This window comes from Triticum aestivum, chromosome 3D (assembly GCF_018294505.1).
Source record: "Triticum aestivum cultivar Chinese Spring chromosome 3D, IWGSC CS RefSeq v2.1, whole genome shotgun sequence".
Taxonomy (NCBI): domain Eukaryota; kingdom Viridiplantae; phylum Streptophyta; class Magnoliopsida; order Poales; family Poaceae; genus Triticum; species Triticum aestivum.
Window position 1 is genome coordinate 590059954 of NC_057802.1, and position 22078 is coordinate 590082031.

At 47.2% G+C, this 22078-nt stretch overlaps 1 protein-coding gene across 1 annotated transcript; it reads left to right on the plus strand.

Moving 5' to 3' along the window:
- The first annotated feature begins 20851 nt into the window (after positions 1-20851).
- LOC123075700 (uncharacterized) lies at positions 20852-21859 on the plus strand. The gene has a single exon (XM_044498245.1). The coding sequence runs from the start codon at positions 20997-20999 to the stop codon at positions 21723-21725; it is 729 nt and encodes a 242-aa protein (XP_044354180.1). The 5' UTR covers positions 20852-20996; the 3' UTR covers positions 21726-21859.
- The last annotated feature ends 219 nt before the right edge of the window (positions 21860-22078 follow it).

Below are 22078 nucleotides of genomic sequence, written 5' to 3' on the forward strand. Positions count from 1 at the left end.
GCATGCTTTGCTTGCCGCTTCACGCCTCACGAAGCACTATCGATCGATCCTTTCCCGGCCTTGCGCCGCGCACATCTTGTCTATGTGCTGGTCAAACAAATGGCCACCTTTCCGTTCCTTGCGACGTCGCGTAAAAACTACTCCTAGTAGCATCACCACTGTTTTTTTTTGTAGCATCACCACTATTGAAGCATACCTGTCCGCCGAAACCGGAAAAGATGGTTATAGCATAACCTGCATGGGGCCCAAACCAAAGAACAACGAGCCATAGTTTGACCTGCGTATGTACGTACGTACTCCCTCCGTTCTAAAATAGATGACCCAACTTTGTATTTGGGTCATCTATTTTGGAACGGAGGGAATTGAAGAGACTGACTGGCTGGTGGTGCCCTGGAGTAGTGGTTCAGCGAGGATGGTCAGCAACAAGATTAGTATTTTGTCCTTTTGCTAGTTCTTAACTCGAAATGGCTTCACACACGATGCGATTGCACGATCTGCGAACGATAGACAGTGTGCATGCATCAGCTAACAGGAAAACCAACTGCCTCCTGCATGTACGCGTGCGCTTCTTAATTTTTGCGGCGGAGCAGCAATGTTGATTAGTTGACGAGAAGAACACGGACCTGGGGTAGGATGCAACCAAAAAGCTCTGCTCAGGTCTGTTCGTTTAAAGCTTGCGAGCGCTCATTAACCGACTACAACATGTTATGGCCTACGAGATGATGTTGGTGATTTTCACGAAGGAAGATGATGACTACAAAATGAATTGTGCTCGTTTGTTGCCTTGTATAGTCTAGGTTGGGTCTATTAAAAAAGGCTATCACATAAAATACGAATATGTGTTGTGATGTACTAACAACTTTAACGAGCTGCTTGTGAAATTCGTTAAGTTTGATAAGCTGAAATCAGTAAATGGCTCTGTTCATTAAGAAGCAAGCTACGAGCTTGACGAGTTGAACTATCTAGCATTCATTAAACTTGCGAGCTACGAGCTTTGGTCCACCCCTAATATCACATACCATTGCGGAGAAAGCCTCATCAAGGTAGCACATTGGTGTCATCGTCATCGCATATCCCAAGTAGTAGGATCGGCCTTCCTTTACACTAGTAGAAAAAGGGTCAAATGTCAAGCACATTAGTGCCGGTTTGCTTTTGAGCCGGCACTAATGTGTGCATTAGTGCCGATTCCAACGGCTAGCCAACCGCTTTCATTAGTACCGGTTCGTGGCCGACCTTTAGCATCGGTTCGTGCCACGGACCGGTACTAAAGTGAGTGGTGGCAGGATGTTGTCAGTCCGGAGCCCCTCCAGCACCTTTAGTACCGGTTCACGGCACGAACCGGTGCTAAAGGTCGTCCTACATAAACCCTTCGTCCACCCGAGCTCGCTCTATTCTTCCCCTTTCCCCTCTCCTCTCTGTTCTTCCCCTCTTCCTCTCGAGCTCATCACACATTTCGCCCAAAATTTGTCAAGATTTGAAGGCCCCCATCCATTCAAATGATCACAAAGGTTAGCAACTTTGTCCTTTCATCTCTCATTGCTAGATTAGCTCTTGCAATGCTTTGTATAGTGATTAATTTATGAGTTTAGTAATTTGGTAGAAAATATATGTGCTAGTATTTGATTTATATGCAATTTGTGGTCAAAACTAACACTTAGTTTGCATATGTAGGTGTGGTTTACTTAGTGCCTTCTAAATCTCCGTCGTAACCACAGTCGATCGCCCGCACCGTTCCGTCGCCGGCATCACCTTGTGGTGAGCCTCTTGTTCATGAATGTTTTACATTACCAAATTGATGTTTGTGTGATTTGGATATATAGTTACTCGTATAATTATCTTACCCGTACGTTGTTTGTTATACATAGTGCCATGGTTTTGATATCCGTCCCCGTCGGCCCTCGTCCTTGTTATGATTCGGATGTGGTATATTCTTTTTTAAAACTAGTTGTTGCATTTCGTGTTTATGACAAATTATGCCCATCAAGTTGACGTAGATACTTTTGTCTAGGAGGTTTGTGAACCAGAAATTCCAACCGACCCTATTGTCGATAGGTTAAATTTAGTTGAAAGAGAAAACGAGTATTTGAAAGAAAAATTGAAAAGAATTGAGGGGGAGAAGATGGAATTGGAGTTGCATGTTGCCGATGTCGTCGATGATCACAAGATCAAGATGGAGAAAATGCGCTTGAAGATTAGAAAGATTAGAAAATATGCCATTGATAGTGAGGCTTGGCATCATTATGTTGTTGGATCAATTGTTACCTTAGTTGCGATGTTGATCGCATTTGTTGTTGCATTTAAATTCTTTAGTTAGAGAGTTATTTGTTTGTTGCATTTAAGTCTTGTATGAACTTTATGTATGAACTTGTATTAATTTGGTCTATTCGGTGTTGTGTAATGAAGATGAGCCGACAATGGATGTACGATGACCGATGCTCTCCCGAGTTCATCAATGGCGTGCAAACTTTTCTGCTTGCCGCTGAGGCAAACAAGCGGGCGGATGGTTTTATGCCTTGTCCATGTTTAGTCTGTAAGAATGATCACAATTACTCTACGTCAAGAACCATTCACGTCCACCTGTTTAAGTTCGGTTTCATGCCCCACTATAATGTTTGGACCAAGCACGGAAAAAGAGGGGTTATGATGGAAGACAATGAAGAAGAAGAGGATGACGACAGCTATCCTGGCCATGGGTTCCCTGAATATGATGATACAACAATGGGGGAAGAAGCTGAGCTGGCAATGCGGGAAGAAGCTGAAGAAGAGGCATCAGATGAGCCCGCTGATGATCTAGGTCGGGCCATTGCCGATGCAAAGAGAAACTGCGCAAGTGATTTGGAGAAGAAGAAGTTGCAGCGCATGTTAGAGGATCACAAGAAATTGTTGTACCCGAATTGCGAAGCTGACAAGAAAAAGTTGGGCACCACACTGGAATTGCTGCAATGGAAGGCAGAGAATGGTGTATCTGACAAGGGATTTGGAAAGTTGCTGGTAATGATAAAGAATATGCTTCCAAAGGACAACGAATTGCCCGAGAGTACGTACGAAGCAAAGAAGGTTCTCTGCCCTCTAGGGTTAGAGGTGCAGAAGATACATGCATGCCCTAATGACTGCATCCTCTACCGCGGTGAGTACGAGGATTTGAACGCTTGCCCGGTATGCGGTGCATTGTGCTATAAGATCAGGCGCGATGACCCTGGTGATGTCGAGGGCGAGCGCCCCGGGAAGAAGATTCCTGCCAAGGTGATGTGGTATGCTCCTATAATACCACGGTTGAAACATTTGTTCCGAAACAAAGAGCATGCCAAGGCGATGCGATGGCACAGAGAAGACCATAAGAAAGACGGAAAGTTGAGAGTACCCGCTGACGGGTCGTAGTGGAGAAAATTTGAGAGAAAGTACGGGAAGCAGTTTGCAGATGACGCAAGGAACGTATGGTTTGGTCTAAGCGCAGATGGCATTAATCCTTTTGGGGAGCAGAGCAGCAACCATAGCACCTGGCCTGTGACTCTATGTTTGTATAACCTTCCTCCTTGGTTGTGCATGAAGCGGAAGTTCATTATGATGCCAGTGCTCATCCAAGGCCCTAAGCAACCCGGCAACGACATTGATGTGTACCTAAGGCCATTAGTTGAAGAACTCTTACAGCTGTGGAATGGAACAGGTGTACGTGCGTGGGATGAGCACATGGGGGAAGAATTTGACCTAAAGGCCTTGTTGTTCGTGATCATCAATGATTGGCCTGCTCTCAGTAACCTTTCAGGACAGACAAACAAGGGATACCGCGCATGCACGCACTGTTTGGATGATACCGACAGTATATATTTGGACAATTGTAGGAAGAATGTGTACCTGGGACATCGTCGATTTCTTCCGAGCAGGCATCCCGTAAGAAAGAAAGGCAAGCATTTCAAAGGTGAGGCGGATCACCGGACGAAGCCTCGCCACCGTACTGGTGCTGATGTACATGATATGGTCAAGGATTTGAATGTAGTCTTTGGAAAGGGTCCTGGCGGACAACCTGTTCCGAATGACGCTGACGGACGTGCACCCATGTGGAAGAAGAAATCTATATTTTGGGACCTGCCCTATTGGAAAGATCTAGAGGTCCGCTCTGCAATCGACGTGATGCACGTGACGAAGAATCTTTGCGTGACCCTGCTTGGCTTCTTGGGCGTGTATGGGAAGACAAAAGATACACCTGAGGCACGGGTGGACCAGCAACGTATGCATGGAAAAGACGGCATACATCAGGGTCATGCCAGCTACGCTCTTACCAAAGAAGAGAAGGAAATCTTCTTTGAATGCCTGCTCAGTATTAAGGTACCGTCTGGCTTCTCGTCGAATATAAAGGGAATAATAAACATGGCAGAGAAAAAGTTCCAGAACCTAAAGTCTCATGACTGCCACATGATTATGACGCAACTGCTTCCGGTTGCATTGAGGGGGCTTCTACCGGATAACGTTCGATTAGCCATTGTGAAGCTATGTGCATTCCTCAATGCAATCTCTCAGAAGGTAATCGATCCAGAAATCATACCAAGGTTAGAGAATGATTTGGTGCAATGTCTTGTCAGTTTTGAGTTGGTGTTCCCACCATCTTTCTTCAACACCATGACGCACGTCCTAGTTCACCTATGCGAAGAGATTAATGTTTTGGGTCCTGTATTTCTACACAATATGTTCCCCTTTGAGAGGTTCATGGGAGTCTTAAAGAAATATGTTCATAACCGTGCTAGGCCAGAAGGAAGCATCTCCAAGGGCCATGAAAATGAGGAGGTCATTGAGTTTTGTATTGACTTTATTCCTGACCTTAAACCGATTGGTGTTCCTGAATCACGGCATGAGGGCAGACTGGATGGAAAAGGCATGCTAGGAGGGAATCAAAAAATATGTATGGACGGACATTCTCTCACTGTAGCACACTACACAGTTATACAGAATTCCGCCTTGGTGGCTCCGTATATGGATGAACACAAGAATTTTCTACGCTTCAAACACCCGGAGCGGTCTGATGACTGGATTACACGTGAACAAACCAGGAGTTTCGCCGGCTGGTTGCAGACACGTACCATGCATGATGCCTCTATTGAAGATGACATGTACTCGTTGTCTCAGTTACCATCTTCGAATATAATGACTTTCAAAGGGTACGAGATAAATGGTAATACATTTTACACGATCGCCCAAGATAAGAAGAGCACCAACCAAAGCAGTGGTGTCCGCTTTGATGCAACAACCAAGACGGGAAAGGAAACATATTATGGTTACATAGAGGAGATATGGGAACTTGACTATGGACGTGGTTTGAAGGTCCCTTTGTTTCGGTGCAAATGGGTCAATATGACACGATATGGGGTAACGGATAGGGATGGCAATGGGTACCCATTATCCGCGTACCCTGTGGGTAAAAAACCTATTAGGGTAAGGGTATGGGACAAAAAATTACCCATGGGTACTTAAATGGGAAAATATCATACCCATCGGGTAGAGAGGGTACGGGTATGGGATCTGATAACCCATGCCCGCGTACCCATGTACCCATCTAAAATGTTGACAGGTGGGTTTCCGTTAATATTCCAATGTATTCATTTTCCCTCCTAATCATGCTAGGTAAAAACTCTAATGTGTATTCAAATTATCTCTATAATTTATCATGATTTCGTGAACTAAAAGTGTATGCATATGTGTTGTATTTATGATTATGTGTTGTTGTTTAACATTTTTATGTGTCACTTTATAGGCAAGTATTTTTCTTTATGAGAATATGTTGTTGTTACAATATGTTGTTGTACATTGTTGTTTAAAATGTGTTGTTATTAATAATTTATGATTATATGTTGCTTTTTACAACTATTTTCTACTCAATTGATGTGTTGTAAACGCGGTTATTTGTACCCGCGGGTACCCATATACCCTGGCGGGTGACGGGTATGGGAAAAAATTGTACCCTTGACGGGTATGGGCATGGGTGATGGGTAAACTCAGGGCGGACGGGTAAGGGTATGGGGTAGCTCCACCCGTACCCATACCCTGCGGGTGCCATCCCTAGTAACGGAAGACCCGCAGTATGGAATGACAACAGTGGATCTCACATACGATGAGTCAAAGCGCCACATAGTTCTTTCTGGGAAGAGAAACATCGTGGGAGTGGATGACAAGACAGACATGTCAGAAGATTATGAAAAGTTTGATGAAATTGCTCCATTCACAGTGAATATTGACCCGACCATCCAGTTAAATGATGAAGATTTTCCATGGCTACGGCGCAAAGGGACATACGCGAAGAAAAAGTTTCACACCCAAAGATCTGGGATGTGATCGGCTTCACTATCATCACTTTCTTCTGTGTTTCACACCCATGAGGGAATCTCTGTAATAGTTAGGGTAGTTATGTGATTTGGCATTTGAAACGCGAAGAAATTTTATGTGCAAACAAATTCTTTCATGCATTTATTGATTTTTTCAACTAAATGACCCTGAAATTGAAAAGCATTTCAAATGAACTCAGAAAAGGTTGAAAGTTGGCATGGTATCATAATTTCACCCACATAGCATGTGCAAAAAAGTAGAGAGGGTTACCGTAAAAACTAGATGCACTTCGTGTATAAAATGGACAATCTCTTTCAAAGTATCAGGGTTTCGGACGAAAACTCATCCGTTACAAAGGCATTTCATTTTTTAAATAACCTAAGCATTACCAAATTGAATATAATGATAAAACACACTAATATTAAACATAAAAAAAGAATCACTGAAAATCTATTTTCAAAGTTAAGTTATTCACAAACTAGTGATTCACACAAATTTCAAATAATTCAAAATGTAAACTATTCAAATTTGTAAACTACCGGCACTAATAGAAAGTTTGTAATTTTTTGTACCTAAAGCAAAAATATTCACAAAGAAACTCTAAATAAAGCAAAAAACAACTCAAAAATAAATAAAACAAAAATAAATAAAGCAAAAATAAATAAAGCAAAAAAATAAGAAAATAAAAAAGCCCGCTTACTGCGCCACAGCGACCTGCATACGACTAGAAACCCGACCTGTTGTTGGGCCAGGATGCAGGCCCGCAAAGGCCCAATAGGCCCACAGGGCAGCATAGAACAGGTAGGCCCACAAGGCCTGCAATAGAGAGGAACTCGAGACAGCTGCCGCAGCGGAGCTTATAAGCAGGTGCGGGCGCCCTTCGGCTAGCGGGGTGGGACTAAACTTGCCCGCACCGCACCTGCGCCACCGCACCCCTTTAGTACCGGGTCGTGGCTCCAACCGGTACTAAGGGGGGTCTTTAGTACCGGTTGGTGCCACCACCTGGTACTAAAAGTGTGCGCTTCCCGCCGCTTCGCCTGGCCAAAACAGACCTTTAGTACCGGTTGGTGGCTCCAACCGGTACTAAAGGTGGGTTCTATATAAGAAAACACTTCAAAAAAATTCGGCAGTTCGTTCTCCCTCTGCTTCTTCTCCTCTGCCCCGTCGCTGCCGCCCCTCATCGCCGCCCCCGTCGCCGCCCCTCGTCGCCGCCTCCGTCGCCGCCCCCGTCGCCGCCCCTCGTCGCCGCCTCCGTCGCCGCCCCTCGTTGCCGCCCCAGTCGCCGTCCGTCGCCCTCCCCTCTGCCTCGCCGTCCCGTCGCCTCGCCGTCGCCCGCGCTGTGAGCCCCTCTCCCCGGCCCCTCTCCTCCCTCCAATCGAAGCCACCGCGCCGCCGGCGTCGTAGGGTGCACACGCACACGCGCGCGCGCACACACACAGAGGCACACAGAAACACACACACGATTTTGTTTTTTCTGTGTTTTATACAAATGTTTTAGATGAATTAATTAATTAATTAGATTAATGTCAAATAGTATATAGAAATGTTAGAAATGTTAGAAATTTTAGAAATGTTTGTTTTATCTAGATGAATTCGATTAATTTCAAATTGTTATAGAAATGTTAGAAATGTTATAGAAATGGTAGTTTTTAGTTTCTTATAATTTTAGTTATAGAAATGTTATCAATTTTTCTGTTTTTTGGTTATAGAAATATTAGAAATGTTAGTTATATATATATATATATATATAAATGTTAGAAATTTTAGAATTAGTTTTAGCTAGATGAATTAGATTAATGTCAAATTGTTAGACGATGATCGATGTTTTTTTCAGTTTGTTATAATTTCAGTTATCACAATCCAATCATTTAAAAAATGTTACTTTTTGCGGGCATATAGTATTTGTTTTCGACGATGCCCGGCCCGCATCCTCGCCGTCAACCCGTTCGCGACGACGTCCGGCTGACCCATGTTCGGGATTCGGCTCCGCCGGGCTGGCACTGGGAGGTGCTACCTGGAGGGGCGCGCCGCTTGGTGAGGAACCCGGCCTCGGGTCCCGTCGTCGACCCTGATCTCCTTTGGTGGCGTTCGCGTGGGCCACATTCGGTGCAGAGGGAGCCGGCCCCGCCGGAGGTGGTGCGTCGTCGTGTCAGGGAGGAGGACGAGCACGTCCATCGCTACATGGCTGCTATGGACATCAGGTTCTCCAATACCTGGCAGGTTCTTTGGGCAGATGACCGGAGATATGATCCTATGATGGTTCCTTGTCTTTGGGTGTCCACCGCCCGCGCCTCAGGAACCGCGAGTGGCCTAGATTCTTCTATAGTATTCGATCTTTATTAGCTACCTAGCCAGTGATGTATTCGAGATTATATATTATTCAAGACGATGTATTCGAGATTATATGTTATTCGAGACGATGCATATTATGTACTATATGATTCAGTTTTCCTTATTGATTGCATCCATGCATTTTAATTTGAATACTAAATTGTTTTATATTTCTTCGGTATTAGGTAAATAAAAGCTATGGCGGACAATACCGGCAGAGAGGGAGAAGAGGCCCTGTTCGAGATCATACGCAACCCTAGCAGGGCAGATGATCTGAATGAAACAAATGACGGCTCCCAATATCTGAACAATACCGGGGAGGGTGATGATAAGATATTCGATCTCGACGACCGCGCTGATGAAGTCATGAACTATGATTATGATTATGATGACGCAGACAATGATTATGATGACGAATACAATGTTGATCTTGAAATAACAAAGACTACCGGCGAGGTATATTTATATAAGCAGGCATCTAGTGATCATCACATGTTTTTTTATTTGAAGATATATTAACGAATCGATCTTTCTTCTTTCAGCCCTCCGGATCGAGCAAATATGCTTCTACAGACAACAGGACAAAGCGCGGCCCGGGCAAAAAGTTGAAGGAGGGTGTAAAGTACAACATCGATTCCATCAAAGCTAGTGGCGAACCCCTCACGCCTAAGAACATTGCGAACAAGTTTGTTCGTCAGTGCGGAGTTCTTGTGAAGGACCAACTCCCAATCTCCATTCAAGAATGGAAAGAGCCAAAAACTAAACGTCCAAATGTTACTTGGGTCGACGACACAGCAAAACAAAAGCTTTGGGAATCTCTGATGGAACATTTCACCCTACCAGATTATTTCACTGATGCAGATGTGCAGAAAGTGAAGGACGCTGCTCTTAAGAAGATGGCAATTGCATTCAACACCCACAAGAAAACTGTATGGGCCAACTACCTCACTGCAGAAAGGAAGACTCCAGAATTCAAGGGAACACTGGAGAAGCAAAGAGAACACTGGCCCGCTTTCGTGAAATTCAAGGAATCAGAATTATCTAAGGAACGGTCGAGAAAAAACAAGGCCAATGCCGCAAAAAAGACGCAGTTCCATAGGCTGGGTCCAGGTGGCTACGCGGTGGCAATGCCTAAGTGGGATAAGTCTGAGCAAGAGATGGAGGATGCAGGGGTCACTCCAATTACTAGGAGCTAGCCCCCCAGGTGCAGAACTTGGTTCTATGCGCATGGGGGGCGTTGGACCCGAAGACAGGCCTGGTTTCGAAGAAGGCAAGTCTAAAAGGAGCAGAACAAAAGTTACTTGATGCAATAGAAGATGCTCGAAAGGGGGTGTTCACGCCCAACAGAGAGAACGACGAGCTTACGCGCGCCCTGGGAAATCCTGAACACCCGGGAAGAACATGAGGCAAGGGCGTTATTCCCTGGTATGAGGGCTTTTCGAAATGGAACGACGACTACAGGACCCGTGCAAGAAAGAAGATGGAGGAGGAGAAGAAGAGGAAGCTGGAGGAGGAGCAGAGGAAGCAGGACGCGGAACGCCTTCAAGGCCTAGAAGCAAGGCACGCGGACTTGGCACTCAAATTCCAGCAGCAGCAGCAGCAGATCGACTCACTTAGCCAGGAAAGGGGGTCTCAGCAGCGGCAGCAGCAAGCGGATGATCATCCAGCATTGGATAGCACCGTCCCATCCATGCCGAGAAGCAGCGTTGGTTCCGCCCCGGGCGACGCACTGCTGGATACATACCCTCTGGATGACATCATAGAGAACACTAACTGTGAGCTACACTTCAAAATGAAGAACATATCCATGAAGGTGGCGGACGTCGTTGCTTTTACAATTACCCCCGAAGCAACCTTCCATTGCGCCCCGATTCCAGAGGGCTATGCTCGTGTCTTGGTTGATGAGGTGGTGGACCCATATTCGGGGCTAGATCTTGACATTTCTGGAGGTGACGACGAGCACACACTGGGAGAGGCCATACATCGTATCATCCTATGGAGAAAGGATTGCATCATCTTTCAAAGTCCACCGACACCGCGTCTGCCGACTCCTCCTCGAAGTCCACCACCGTGTCAGCAGACTCCCGCTCCTCCAAGTCCACGAACGCGTGAGCAGACTCCTGCTTCAAGTCCGGCACAGTGTCAGGCCACTCCTCCTGTTTCAAGTCTGACACCGTGTCAGGCCACACCTCCTGCTTCAAGTCCGGCACAGCGTCAGGCCACACCTCCCGCTTCAAGTCCGACACCGTGTCAGGCCACACCTCCTGCTTCAAGTCCGGCACAGCGTCAGACCACTCCTCCTGCTCCAACTAAGCCATGTCAGCCGTCTCCGCCGCCTAAGCAATCGCAGAAGAGACACGCCGCAGCTATGGTGCGTAGCAGTACGAGTCGAGGTAGTACAGAAAGTACAGGCGGAGACAAGAGATATAAATATGGTCCAAGCAGCCTCGCTCCTCTTCCTCACAGGCCTTACGACATGACCGATGAGCAAAACGATGCAATAGTGCGGGCCGAAGTGGACGCTCATTTTTGACCAAAACCGGCAACGCCGCCGAGGGAGAAAGTGCCTGAGGAAAAGATTGACCACTTCATTCGTATGGCTAGACCACCAGCTCCCAAGCCTGTTGACTCAGACTATGAGCGCCAAATCAGGAAGGCACATCGAGCACGACTACAGAAAGAAGCGAGCTCGAGCTCGAGCCAACAAGCAGCTGTCAAAAAATGTGAGAAAACCGTTCCCCAGCTGGGAGAACAGGCGGCGCAATCGACCCCCCCCCCTCCCGCTTGTTGTGCCAACAACACATGAGAGTACGCGCGCCCAATATTATTATGGGTAAACCGTTTACGTTCCCGAGCTGGGCGATGTGGTAATAACCGAGGAGCATATAATGCAAGCTGAAATGCTCAAGATCACTGTTGGACAACTCGAGATCGAGCCCATGTCTCTGCTTAGAGAGGAGAAAATAAAACGGAAATATGTCCGGGGCCAAGCTTTGGTCGAGCCCGAGGAGGTCAAGAACCTCCCAACGAGAATGTATGAATTGCATGATTGGTACATGAAAATTACCAAGATTTCCAATCGAGAGTCCCTCATGGTGCAAGTCGAGGAAGATCATTACTTCAATAAGAAAGCTCTGTCCGTTGAGTATTCAGAACTATTTCAGTTATTCAATCAAGATGCACTCGACAAATCTATCGTCAGTTGCTATTGTCTGTAAGTGATTTCTTTCTATAATTTAAGTCTCAAGCTAACTCTAATGCTCATTGATTGATCATTAATTACCTGTAATTATATATCCTCACTATATATTCTTTTCTGTGGTATTATGCAGGATGAAGATGTATGAAATGAAAAAAATTGGACGCTATGGCATTGGGTTCATTGACCCAAATACCGTTAATGAATACACATGGAAATTGGAATGGTGTAGACAAGATGTAGAGAAATGCATGCTAGAGTTCTTGAAGCGCCTCAATAGCAATGAAGATATACTACTTCCTTACAACTTCGAGTGAGTCACACTGTCTTATACTACAAATTCTGTTTTTGCTTACTAGCTAGATGTTAATAAGTGTATAGGGTTTAGGGTTATAGTTGATTGGTGTTATGCACATGCCCGCTTAATTTATACATGCAAACGTATGCGCATGCAGCTTCCACTGGATCTTCTTAGACATTAAAGTTGACGAAGGAAAAGTTGAAGTACTGGACTCACTACTTAAAAAAGATAGTGACTACAGCATCGTGAAGGGGATAGTCAACAGGTAATTTCAATCATTATTAACTATATCTCGGCCTATTAAGTTCGTCATTTCCTGATATGAACTATTTTTAATAACCCCTTTATTAATTTTCTTTGTCGGCGGGCAGGGCTTGGGCAAAGTACATCAAGGTGACTCCAGGAAAATGGCGACAAAAGCTATGTTGGTATCGACCCAAGGTAAGTAATTAAGTAGTACTAGCTAGCTAGCTACCATATCTTTAATTCTTGTTTCAATACCATCAATTAATTAACATGCTTGATTAATTATTATCTGATTAAATTTTATTCTCGTAAAGGCCCTGAAGCAAGCGCCGGGGACTGAAGTGTGTGCATACTACGTTTGCGAGAACATTCGCATGATGGCGTCCGAAAGGAGCAGATCTGATAGACAGGACTGGGTACGTTTGCCAGAACACTATTCACAAATCTTACATGATTGTCGATATCTAGTCACACAACTAATACACATGCATATTGATCTCCTTCTTAACAGTTCAAAGAGGTGCGGGACCAGCTCCTACCAGAGGAGCGCATACGAGCACTTCAAGAGGAAATAGCGGGATTTTTGCTCGACCAGGTCATAGATCCCAAAGGAGAATACTATTACCCGCTACCGCCCCATGAACCACTTGTCATCGTGCTCCGAAGGCACCAAGGCAACATGTAGGAGAAATTGTATATATATACATGTGTATGTGTGAATAATTAATGTGGTTGTGAGACATTCGATTATATATATATATATATATATATATATATATATATATATATATATGTGTGTGTGTGTGTGTGTGTGTGTGTGTGTGTGTGTGTGTGTGTGTGTGTGTGTGATCGGTTCTACGAGAAAATATATTTATATATATGCATAACGTGTACAATATGTAGTATCGTAAAATACCAGCAAACAAAAAAGAATTAAATGGAAAACACAAAATTAATGAAAAAATAAAAAATTAAAACCAAACCCCCCCCCCCCAAACATTTAGTACCGGTTGGTGCTACCAACCGGTACTAATGGTCTACCAGCACTCGGGCCTGGCTCGTGCCACGTGGTGGCACTTTAGCGCCGGTTCGTGCCGAACCGGTAGTAAAGGGGGGCGGGCCTTTAGTCTCCACTCTTTAGTGCCGGTTGCAGAACCGGCACTAAAGGCCCTTACGAACCGGCGCTAAAGCCCGGTTCTGCACTAGTGAAACGACCCTAACTTCGCCATTTTTCGTGGCCTTGCAATATTCTGACACCAAAGGATCCGTGACGCATCATGACCGCATGCGTGATCCTGCATAACAAGGATTATAGAGGAGGAGCGCTGCAACACTTTCGTTATGAGAATGAGGGGAACAAAATTTATATACCACCTGTTGAGTCAGAGAGGGATGAACAATGATAATTTATTGAAATGCATCGACGGATCGGAAACCGATTGGCATGATGATCTTGTTGAGTATTTGCGGGCGGTCCTTGGTCAATAACTTCTACAAATTGTTTTACTTCGAATGACTTGGATCATTTTTTCTATTTACTTTGAATAGTTTGGACTTTGGACCATCTGTTATGTTCAAATTTGCATTTGAATATCTAAATATACATTCATCAATTGTAGATCTGAAATATAATTATTTGAATTATTATGTTAATAGAATAGACATGCATACGCCATTTTTATATACAAGTTTAAAAAGAAATCAAAAAACAAATTACTCGGTAGATCTATTGGAATCTGCTAAAGCGCTTCATCAGCAAACATTTCCTAAATTATTAGGACAGCTTCATTAACCATTTATTGAAAAAGTTCTGATGGGATCAGCAGGAGATGCTCCTACTGTCACCGCGACTGATTTATCCGTAGTAGCATGTGGTTACAGATATGCTTGCCACTTGGTGTGATCTAGAAGCACCATTGTTTCCGATTTTACGGAGAAAGCCTCATCAAGGTAGCACATTGGTGTCATTGTCATCACTTCATCCCAAGCAGTAGCATTGGCCTTCCTTGGTCAATAACTTCTCTATAAATTATTTGAATTATGATAGATCTGAAATGATGTCCAATGACATGTGCCCGAAATATAATTATTTGAATTATTATGTTGATAGAATAGACATGCATACACCGTTTGTATATACAAGTTTAAAAAGAAATAAAAAAATTACTAGGTAGATTTATTGGAATCAGCTAAAGCGCTTCATCAGCAAACATTTTCTAAATCATTAGGACACCTTCATTAACCATTTATTGAAAAAGTTTTTATGGGATCAATAAGAGATGGTCCTACTGTCACCGTCGACTGATTCATCAGCTGGAGATGCTCCTACTGTCACCGTCGACCGATGGTTACGGATATGCTTGCCACTTGGATGTGTTCTAGAAGCACCATTGTTTCCGATTTTGCGGTGCAGACATGTGTAGTGGACTGGTCAAACGGTCCACTTTGTCTCTTGCCAGGAGCAGTTCGGCAGCGTCATGCAAAAACAAATATTCCCTTCATTTCTATAATATAGTGTCCACCTTTTCAAGATTCAATTTTGATCATAAGTTAGACAAATAATGCATAAATCATTTTACTGAAAATTATACCTTTGAAAACTTTTTTTGAATACGAATTCAAAGGTATCTGTCATGTTCCCGCCCTGTCGTTCATATTGGCTAAATTTATGATCAAAATTAAATCTCAAAAAGCGTGGGCATACTACATTATAAAATGGAGGGAGTACTATTAAAATGCCTATTCTTTTTAAAACAAAATGTATGACTTGTCCTCGCATAAAATGGGGGGAAATAGTACTAGAAGAGTATAACCTGTAGGCGCCCAAATTAGAGAACAACAAGGCAACACGCCCATAGTTTTGGCTGCGTTGAAAGCTGACCGGTGCCTAGGAGTAGTTCAGCAAGAACAGCCAGCAAACAAGATTAGTTCAGCAAGAACAGCCAGCAAACAAGATTAATTGACCGATGGCGGACTGTGGATCGGCTATGCAATACAGTGTGCGCGGCGTGGTCACCGCAAACGGCGTCGTCAGAAACAGCTCCGTCATTCTAATATCCATCTGTAGCTTATGATTATTTCAAAACAAAACTTTCAGGCTAGTTTGAAATGCTCGTGGTGGTCGATCCATGGATGGACTCACTCGATCGGCTGGAATGGTTGACGGACCGCCGCGGCTGAATCCTGAAACTACCTGTCCGGCAGGCCAATCCGAGAACTCACTGGTCACCCCCTCGCGCCCCCCTTGCCTGTGCGGCGGCGGCTAGATCCATGGCCAGCATGGTGCTCTTCCCCTCGGTGGAGTCTGTGCGAAGCCGCGGATCTGGCGTCCTATCCAGGTCCGCCCCGGCGTGGTTTTTTTTTTTTCCAGCCGGTGAGTGGCGGCTGGAGGCTCCCCGCTGACGTGCTGACAGCGGCTTTCGTCTTTGCAGCGAGGCTCCGTACGGTTCTAGTCAGCTGCGAGATCGGGGGCCGTGCCTTCCAGTGAAAATCGCGCCGACTACGGTCATGGCGGATGATGGCAGCATCTGTGACGTTGTTCCCTTCTCGAGGCATCGTTGTTGCAGGTCGTGGCATCCCACTCGTGATGCTCCGGCGGAAACCCTAGATCTGGGTGTACCGGATCAGACTATGATGGCTCCTTCGATGCTGTTGTCCCGCTTGGGGGCATCATTTTGGAGCAAGTGCTGACTGGAATGGACAAGAGGAGGAGCGGTGTTACATCTACCACAAGGCTGACGGCGGATCCCGGTGGCATGGCACTGTGGAGGTTCGGCGACGGGCGTGTGTGGACGGATACGTGCAGGATGGTGTCGTTGTCTGGCGCCGTGGTGGCGTCGACGGCAAGCCAGGCAAGGTCGATGTGTCAGTTCCTGCTCTGGAGATGGACCGGTGGAAGATGGCGGCGGCAGACTCTGAGACTGAGAGACTGAGAGTGCGCCGGTCTGGTGTGTGACCCATTCCTGGTATGTGGCTAGGCTAGGGCATCCGGTTTTGGATGTTATACTTTGGTGTGATGTCTGTTTGGTATTTGACTCGGACATTCGGCACCCCTTCATCAAAGGGATAGGAATAGCAACAAGTGTTGACTAGATAGTGGTTTCAGATTTATTGATGTATTACTTTATATGATTTTTATGAATAATTAATAAAATGGCTGCATGTATTATACTGATACAGAGGCCTGGTCCTAAAAAACTGTCCGGCCGGCCGTCGGCGGCGGTGCGGTACGGAGTTGGACGGCACGTAGCCCGGCCCGAATCCATCCCGGTTTAAGTTCTAAGCATCCCTGATTAAAGAGGGGCTAAAACTAGTCTTAAGACTAAAAAAATTTAGTTAAGGGTACCCCTACTGAAATGTGGATTAGTCCTCTCTCCTCATTTAACTCCTCTTCCGTGATTGAAGGGTTTGGAGGATAATAAATGCTCATTAACTTGATTTTAGTCTCTTTAGTACTTGGATCAAGCATGAGTGAGGCTAGCAAGTTTTAGTCCCACTACTTTTAGTCATGAGACTAAAACGTATCAAGCACCCTCTAAACTGTCACCGTAGACTGCTTTACTACTAATCTTCTATGGAGTAGATAGATAGCTTTATCCATCAGCTTACGGGTACGCTTTGCTTGCCACTGCACGCCTCACGAAGCACTATCGATCGAACCTTTCCGGCATTGCGCCGCGCACATTCTGTCTCTGTCTCTGTCTCTGTGCTGGTCAAACAAACGGCCACCTTTCCGTTTCCTGTGACGTCGCGTAAAAGCAAGCTGTAGCAGCAGCAGCAGCACTATTCAAGTATACCTGTCCCGGCGAAACCGGAAAAGATGGTTGCACGGGGCCCAAACCAAAGAACAACGAGCCATAGTTGGACCTGCCTACGTACAAGACTGACTGGTCTGGCTGGGGGTGCCCAGGAGTAGTGGTTCAGCGAGGACGGTCAGCAGCAAGATTAGTATTTTGTCCTATTGTTAGTTTTTAACTTTTGCGGCGGAGAAGCAAAGGTTGATTAGTTTGACGAGGAGAACACCGACGGACCTGGGGTAGGATGCAAGCAAAAAACTCCGCTCGGGTTTGTTTTAGTTTATAGCTTGCGAGCGATCGTTAACGACTACAACATGTTATGGCCTACGAGATGATGTGGGTGATTTTTTGAAAGGAAGATGATGACTGCAGAAAATAGTTCCGGTAGTTTGTTGTATCATATAGGCTAGGTTGGGTCGATTAGATTGAATAGACAAGTTGAGGTGCCACAAAAAGGCCGTCACATAAGATAAGAATATGTGTTGTGATGTATACTAACGAGTTTAATGGGGCGCTCGTGAAACTCGGTAAGTTTGACAAGCTCAAATCGGTGATGCTCCGTTCATTAAGAAGCAAGCTACGAGCTTGACAAGCGAACTATCGAACATTCGTTAAACTTGTGAGCTATGAGTTTTGGTCTACCCTTAATATCACATACCATTGCGGAGAAAGCCTCGTCACGGTAGCACATTGTTGTCATCGTCATCACTTCATCCCAAGCACCATCATCCGCCTTCCTTTACCCCTAGCAAACGACGCTCACTTCGTTGCAGACAACCACCGACCCAACCCACTCCGAAGAGGCTCTGCGAAGACATATAATGATCATGCGAATCACTAAGATATCCATGACAAAGATAATGCAACTTTTGGAACTTTGTGACTCTGGTCATTTGCTTTATATATAAAGCGAGGTGAAAAACTCTTTCGGTAAGATAATGCAACTTTGATTCAGATGAAGAACTAAGAAGGAAAACTATGCAAAGTTGCACTGCAGAAAATCACCAAACATGCTACTTGGATGGTTGGACGTGCTAGTAGTAGTTTGGTCTCGTCATGTTAAGAACAAAATAGTGCTCCCTCCGATTCAAAAATAAGTATATCCCATTTTTTTAAAGATCCAGCAAATTGCTTGCTTCAATTAGATTTAGTAGGAAGCAGCGGAAGAACAACATGCGAAGGATCCGAAGATCAAAGAAAAATAGAAGAACGTCAACCCTATTGGTTGTAGAACAAAACTACACTTACAAGGTGGAACACATCCACCCACAGCAAGACAACGCAGCTCCGACTCCATTGAAGAACTAAGCAAGGTTGGCGCCACGGAAGATCACTGAACAGATCACATATCGCCCGTCATCGTACGCCACGGTGGCTCCCCACCACAGCTTCGACTTCACAACAACAAGCAGCCGAGGCAATCTCACGACATGCCGGAGAAGAGCCAACTACCATGACCAATGCCACGCCTCGGACAATGCTCACCACCGTCATCGTTGCCATAGAAGCCAAACCGCCCTCAATGCCGGACGGACATAACCAAGCAGTAAGAACGACATCCCCACTTATCGTTGGTCCCTCTGGCCGGTAAGGAGCTCCTGGAACGATGCCCCAAGAGGTCCGACACACGTCGCCATCATCGTTCGATCCTAGGGTATCAAGGGTTTCCGCCAAGCATCCTTGTGTAGTGGAGCGACCAGGAATACCTCAACGACGCCTTCAAGAAGGGAGCGGCGCCCACAGGCGTCGCTGTCGCCTGCCCTGGCCCAAGAATCGGCAGCAAGTTCTTCACCCGGCGCTCCACTTCCAACCACCAATCCGAGCCAAACCACCATCGCAGACACACGCCTGGCGGCTGCCGGCCCCACAGCCCCAACGTCCGCCCCCACGCCCAACGTCTGCTCCGGTGTCGCACGCAGCAAGTACCCTTCCACCGCAGGCCTCCAGAAACCCAGATTGGGTCCTTCCGCCTACGGACGTAACTCCTCTGGCGGCCCCGGAGCAACCGCAGGCACCTTCTCACGCAGGACACCTCCAAGCACACTGGAGGCGGCAACAGATAGGCTGCTCCAAGGCTCAGTCGCGCGGTGTGTGTGTGTGGGGGGGGGGGGGTGGTCGTCTTTTCCTCTTGGCCTATTTTTCGACTGTGTTGCCATTTTGAACCGAGAGTGGCGTTTTGGCTCCTATGTGTAGATACACCTATTATGAAATATGTACAATAAACACATTTCAAAATGTTAAAAAATTCGAGAAAAAATCCCACGTGTACATCCGAACATCCTATGTTCACACACAAAATTTCGGTGAGAAAAGACATTTTTTGTGACCACCCGTGCACCGCCGCAAGTCCGCCGCCTCCGGGATCCGCCGCATCGTCGGGAGGGCCGCACCCCGCAGATCAGGACGCCCGCGCCGCCGCGGATCCGGGAACGGGAGGAGAGACCCTCCGCCGGCGCCGTCGCACGCACGGGCTTTGCCCGGCGCCGACCATCGGCAGCGGCGGAGGAGGAGAAGGGCGCTGGAGGGACTAGGCGGCGGCGGCGGCTGAGCCCTCCCGAGTCGCCCGCGGGGGAGGCGACCCGAGAGGGAGTCAAAAAAGAATCTAATGTCCGTATTTACACGCATGATTTTTTCTTGATTTTTTTTAACTTTTTAAAATATGTATTTAGACAATAGGTGTATATTATACACCTATGAGCCAAAGTGGATTTCCGTTTTGGAAACCAAGGTATTTTTAGATCAGAGGGAGTACGACTTATTATCCTTTCGAAAACAGAAGAAGAAGAGGATGTCAGTAGTAGGAGTATAACTTGTAGGCGGCCGAAACCAAGAACGAACGAGGTTGCACGCAAGCCCATACATAGGTTTAGCCGTTCCGAGGATGCGCTGGTGCCCAGGAATGGGTTGGGAGAGAACAGTCGGCAACAGGATTAGTTTGACTGACGAGAACGCGCACGGACAGAGGGCTAGATGCCGTCGACGGACTGTATGTCGATCGGCCATGTGAAACAGCAGACGGGGAAATTAGCCGAGGGCCGCGTTTCAAAAATAAAAATGAAAAACAAAAATTGGCCGAGGAGGAGCGTGGGCCGACGTGTTGCCTCGAGCTACCCTGGCGCAGCGTGGGCACGATATCTCTGCCACATGCACGCACGCACGCGCAGCAATGTCATATATGCTGTGTACAGATCACACGTCGGCGTCGGTGCAGTAGACTGAAGCAGTGGCTGGCAAAAGTAGAGAGCAAAATTTGCCAGGTCGATGTGGGTGGATCCAGGCCCCGGTCCAACCCAGCCACACCAACACCAACGTTCCGCACGCACGCACGCGCAACACCGCCCCCTCGAGCGAGCTGGCCACGAGGGAGAACAATTCGCAGTTCGCACCTCCCACTACCCCACATCCTCTAATGACCCAGTAAGGACCCGCCACGTCGTCTCTTTTAACCACTCCCGTTCTCCTCCCGTCTCCATGGCCGTCCGCTTTGACCATTGACCCAGCCACGGCCACCCGACCGGCCGTAATACAAAACCGAAAATGAATAAACAAGCACGTGTGCACGGAACGACCAGCTGGCCATTGCCCGCTCAGCGGCAGCTCCCGTTGAATCGTCCAACTTCCGAGGTCAAACCCCCGTCCAACCATGGCGAGAGCCCGGAGGGAGGGAATACATATACGCCTCCCCCTCAGATCCACATGCCGCAATTCTCGTGCTCACTGCCCACCCAGCTCATCTCATCTCATCTCACCCATCTCTCCCTCCATCGTCTAGAAGCTTCTCGAAGGCGCTATACAGTCCCCTTCTCCCGCCATGGGCAACGGGCTGTCTCCGTGCGTGAGCATGCCGGCGGCCGCTGAGGCGCCCGCGGCGGCCAGGCTGGTGTACTGGGGCGGGCGGACGAGGGCGCTGCCGGTCTCCGACGACGAGGAGGGCGAGGGCGAGGGCAGCGGTGGCCTCCCCTGCACGGCAGCGGACGTGACGGCCGAGCTGCTCCCGGCGGACCACGTGGTCTGCCCGGCCGACTCCTTCTTCGTCGGCCTCCCGGTCCCCGTCGCGTCGCCGGGGGAGCGGCTGCTGCCCGGCCGGACCTACTTCGTGCTCCCCCGGCGCCTCCTCTCCTCCCCCTCCCCCGGCGGCAAGGCGGCCGTGCTCACCGCGGCCACGCTCGCGTCGCTGTCGGCCTCGCCGGGGGGCAGGAAGACGGTGCAGCTCGCCGGCCCCGGCCAGTGCCCGTTCGAGTACGTCAAGGGCGGCGAGGACGGCGCCGCGGCGCTCATCCGGGTCCTGCCGCAGTTCATCGAGAAGGTCATCACCTGCGACGGCGGCAACGGCAACGGCGACGCTGCCGGCCGGCGCGGGTCGGGCAAGGTGGCTGCGTCCGCGACGGAGCTGTGCAGCACGCCGGAGCTGAAGCGGCACTACGCGCAGCTCGTCGGCGCGAAGGACCGGTCGTGGTCGCCGAGGCTGGAGACCATCTCCGAGCGCAGCAAGAGGAGGATCTTCCCGTCGCCGGCCAGGCTGCTGCTGTCTTCGCAATAATATAATTAGCTAATGAGCTTAGATCGTTTTGGATTAGAGATTAATGGAGATTAATTAGGTAGGGAACACAGCGTTCGATTTTACTTGTACAATAGGTGGAACTGAAATACAAATGCACAAATTTGTCGAAAACATTTACAAATGTATGTAAAATTTTTGGAACTGGGATATTACAAGTCATGACACCCTCTCCCGTTTCCGAATTAACCGGGCTGTCCGCACCGAACGTTTGGGGTAGTTTAAGAGATCCCGTTGTAGATGCTCTTAGGCCATCGAATGGCATGCTCCGAAATCGTTCGATCAGATTGCCCATCTTGTTCTCATCCTTTTTCCCGCCACGTTGCCCACTCTAT